Raw genomic sequence first — 3,761 nt, forward strand, 5'->3', positions numbered from 1 at the left:
ATTCTTGAGATTTGTCTTTAACAGTAGTTACAGCTTGAATGGATAAAGTTTGAAGATTTCCACTAGACTTCGATCTCCATTGTCTCCTCGGATCTCGCGTTGGAGAAAACCTGGGGGATTTATTCCTGAAGGAATACAGATCCGTCCTGGCCGAGGCTGGCTTTCTCCATGAAGCTTTTGGCGGAGACTGTCTTCGGACGACAGGCGAAGGCGAGTTACTGGTTGGTGAAAATATGATCTCACTCCCCCACCCTGCTTGACTCATTAACGGACTGTAGTTATCCCTCTGATTTGAATCAACAACATCACCGATGTGCAAATTACCGAATTCTGGGAATAGATTGACGCCCTCTTTGAAAGCAATGCCCATACCGTGATAATTATCGTAATTATGTCTTCTCTGAGAATCCGTTAAGGGTTTTTTGACATCTTCATGATCAACGTTCAGTTTTAACCTTTCTATTCTCGATTTGGATTCATCAACAGATGATCTTGAACTTCTTTGACGTGTCTGTGAAGAAATTGAGTGATATGAAAGCCGCGGAGTGGGAAGGTTGGACAAATGGAAGGACGATGACGTCATTTGGGTTGCAGGGGAAGAGATTGTAGAGTAGCTATTATTATTATTATTATTCTCCCGGAAACTCGTGACTGGCCGTTCTTGTTCGAGATTTGTCGATGAAGCCCTAAACATGTCGTCATGTCGTGGAGTGGAGGGGGATATGTGGGTGTGGGAGACGCTCAAATCCTCAGACAGTTTCTGTCTCGTTAAATAGTCTGGGTCGAACCAAACGGGAAACATTCGCTGGTGAATATAGATAAAGATGAATAAAATACGTTTGTAGTTTTTCATTTGAATTTTGTTTACTAACTCTAATATGTAAAGAAGATTGAATATGTATTAAAATTGAGGTACTAAAAAAAACTCTATACTGAGACATATAAATAAAAAGCTACTATCGTATATTATGTAAAACATTCATGGCGACAACTGCTGGTATCGAAATAAATGTAAGCTTTTAAATTCGCCCCCCCCCCTCCCCCCCCCCCCCCCCCTGAATTTAAGGTGGCTCTGATAATCTAGTGGCGTTAGGCCTGTTCAACAAAGTTGAGTACTTATTGAAGGCATCTTACTCAACGTTTATCTCTGTCGAAAAATAGATTTAAAAAAAAAAAACAACTAAAATGCATTAGATTTTATTTTCAATTAATGGGTATACGAATTGGCCAAGCAAAATTTCATTCTCTCATGACGATAGAAATATAAGCAACAAAATGTATATTCACGTTTTTTTTTAATCCGCGAGGAAATTAAATGTTTTACAAACCTGAAATTATGCCACTAAAGCTTAACGAGTATATTATCCATGTGACGGTCCAGTGATAAAATATGTTAACTCGTTCTACTGGCGAATAACCGATCATTATTATCGAGCAGGTTTTATAAAAAATCATTAGAGTCTACATGTGATAAAATTACCCATAATTGAGAAAAGGTTTGTACTCGCATATCAATGTGTTAGAAAAAACGTTTGATACATTTTAGATTTTCTAGTGGTTCTATTTTTGTTGCAAAACTTTGACACGGGCTGTACAGAACTACTTTGACCCCCAACAGACGTATACTTATTTGCAGGTCTGATAACCCAACGTGTTACATAACTGGTCTCATTGTTGTAATTGAAATACTTTCAAAACAACGCAAAATATTGTCCATTAAAACAATGTTAAATCAAGCCCATAATGCCATTCGGTTATCAGACCTGAAAATATGTGCACGTCACTCCCTAACCCCACCTTATTATAAAACAAATAGATACGTATCAGTTTAATAAAGATTGAATTTTTTTTTAATTTCAGAGATGAATCAATGAATATCATACTAATCTTCTTCTTCTTCTTCTTCTTCTTCTTCTTCTTCCTCTTCTTCTTCTTCTTCTTCTTCTTCTTCTTCTTCTTCTTCTTCTTCTTCTTCTCTTCTTCTTCTTCTTCTTCTTCTCTTCTTCTTTCTTCTTCTTCTTCTTCTTCTTCTTTCTTCTTCTTCTTCTTCTTCTTCTTCTTCTTCTTCTTCTTCTCTCTTCTTCTTCTTCTTCTTCTTCTTCTTCTTCTTCTTCTTCTTTCTTCTCTCTTCTTCTCTTTCTTCTTCTTCTTCTTCTTCTTCTTCTTCTTCTTCTTCTTCTTCTTCTTCTTCTTCTTCTTCTTCTTCTTCTTCTTCTTCTTCTTCTTCTCTTCTTCTTCTTCTTCTTCTTCTTCTTCTTCTCTCTTCTTCTCTTCTTCTTCTCTTCTTCTTCTCTTCTTCTTCTTCTTCTTCTTCTCTTCTTCTTCTTCTTCTTCTTTCTTCTTCTTCTCTTCTTCTTCTTCTTCTCTTCTTCTTCTTCTTCTTCTTCTTCTTCTTCTTCTTCTTCTTTCTTCTTCTCTTCTTCTCTCTTCTTCTTCTTCTTCTTCTCTTCTTCTTCTTCCTTCATCTTCTTCTTCTTCACTTCTTCTTCTTCTTCTTCTTCTTCTTCTTCTTCTCTTCTTCTTCTTCTCTTCTTCTTCTCTTCTTCTTCTCTTCTTCTTCTCTTCTCTCTTCTCTTCTTCTTCTCTCTCTCTACTACTACTACTGCTACTACTACACTACTACTACTACTACTACTACTACTACTACTACTACTACTACTACTACTACTACTACTACTACTACTACCACTACTACTAACTACTACTACTACTACTACTACTACTACTACTACTACTCTGCTACTACTACTACTACTACTACTACTACTACTACTACTATACTACTACTACTACTACTACTACTACTACTACTACTACTACTACTACTACTACTACTACTACTACCACTACTACTACTACTACTACTACTACTACTACTACTACTCTACTACTACTACTACTACTACTACTACTACTACTACTACTACTACTACTACTTCTACTACTACTACTACTACTACTAAGGCCAACGCTTGAGGCTGAAGATAATTTTATGGCCGTCTTTTAATCACGATTTACCTTGAGCTCCTTCAAATGACTCTCATCCCCTTTCCTCGCCATGGACCCACCCAAAGTCAAATTGAAATAGTGAGCAGCATTCAATGGAACCGTTCCATAGTCCTTGAGAAAGGGAAAGTCCAGGCTAGGCTTCTCGTCACTCTTAAAACTCGTCTCCGATGGAGCCTTGTCGACTTCATTTGAATCGTCTTCAATATCGGACGGTTTTAGATTTGTTGTGGGATCTGTCTTCATTGTTAACTCACTCAATCCTAGAGATTTTTGCTACTTTTCAAAATTGGAAAAAAATGTATTAAAAATAAGCATGTACGTAGATAGTTTTATTCAACTACCATTAACATGTAAAAAACTAAAAAAATTAGCTTTGATACTTCGCCTATACTTTGTCTCAGAAAAATGTAATAAATAGGCATGGGGTAAAAGTAACCCCGGGTAAACTACGGATATAGTCGGTGTTAGGGTTGAGTGAGTTAAGGATTTGAATTGTAGTATCTGAAAGAAAATGAAATAAATAACAATATGAAATTGAGTGTAAGCTTCAATCTAATATACGAAAACAGATAAAATGGAGTTTCGAGTTTCCCTTTTATCAACAAAACAGGATGAATGAAATAATATATACAGACGAATGAGATAATGTGGTAGTTGCGTTGTTAAGATGAATAAACAAAACATTGATGCCCATTTATTATTTACATTTTTGGAAGATATTTTTTTGAATCTTTAGAAGACACAATTTGTAT

The 3,761-nt window shown here is 36.0% G+C and overlaps 1 protein-coding gene across 1 annotated transcript in view; it reads right to left on the reverse strand.

Annotated features, from left to right (window-relative positions):
• The window catches only part of LOC144970004 (uncharacterized), a 25,743-nt gene extending 22,231 nt beyond the window's left edge, over window positions 1-3,512 (reverse strand). The window contains exons 1-2 of the mRNA XM_078909145.1: window positions 3,019-3,512; window positions 1-805 (exon numbers count right to left, since the gene is read on the reverse strand). The exon at window positions 1-805 is cut by the window's left edge and continues 212 nt beyond it. Coding sequence (XP_078765271.1) covers window positions 1-805; window positions 3,019-3,252 — 1,039 coding nt within the window. The 5' untranslated portion in view covers window positions 3,253-3,512. The remainder of the gene's footprint in view (window positions 806-3,018) is intronic.
• Between the last annotated feature and the right edge of the window lie 249 nt (window positions 3,513-3,761).

Source organism: Berghia stephanieae, chromosome 4 (genome assembly GCF_034508935.2).
Source record: "Berghia stephanieae isolate SIO BIC M18660-M18661 chromosome 4, UCSD_Bste_1.3, whole genome shotgun sequence".
Lineage (NCBI taxonomy): Eukaryota > Metazoa > Mollusca > Gastropoda > Nudibranchia > Aeolidiidae > Berghia > Berghia stephanieae.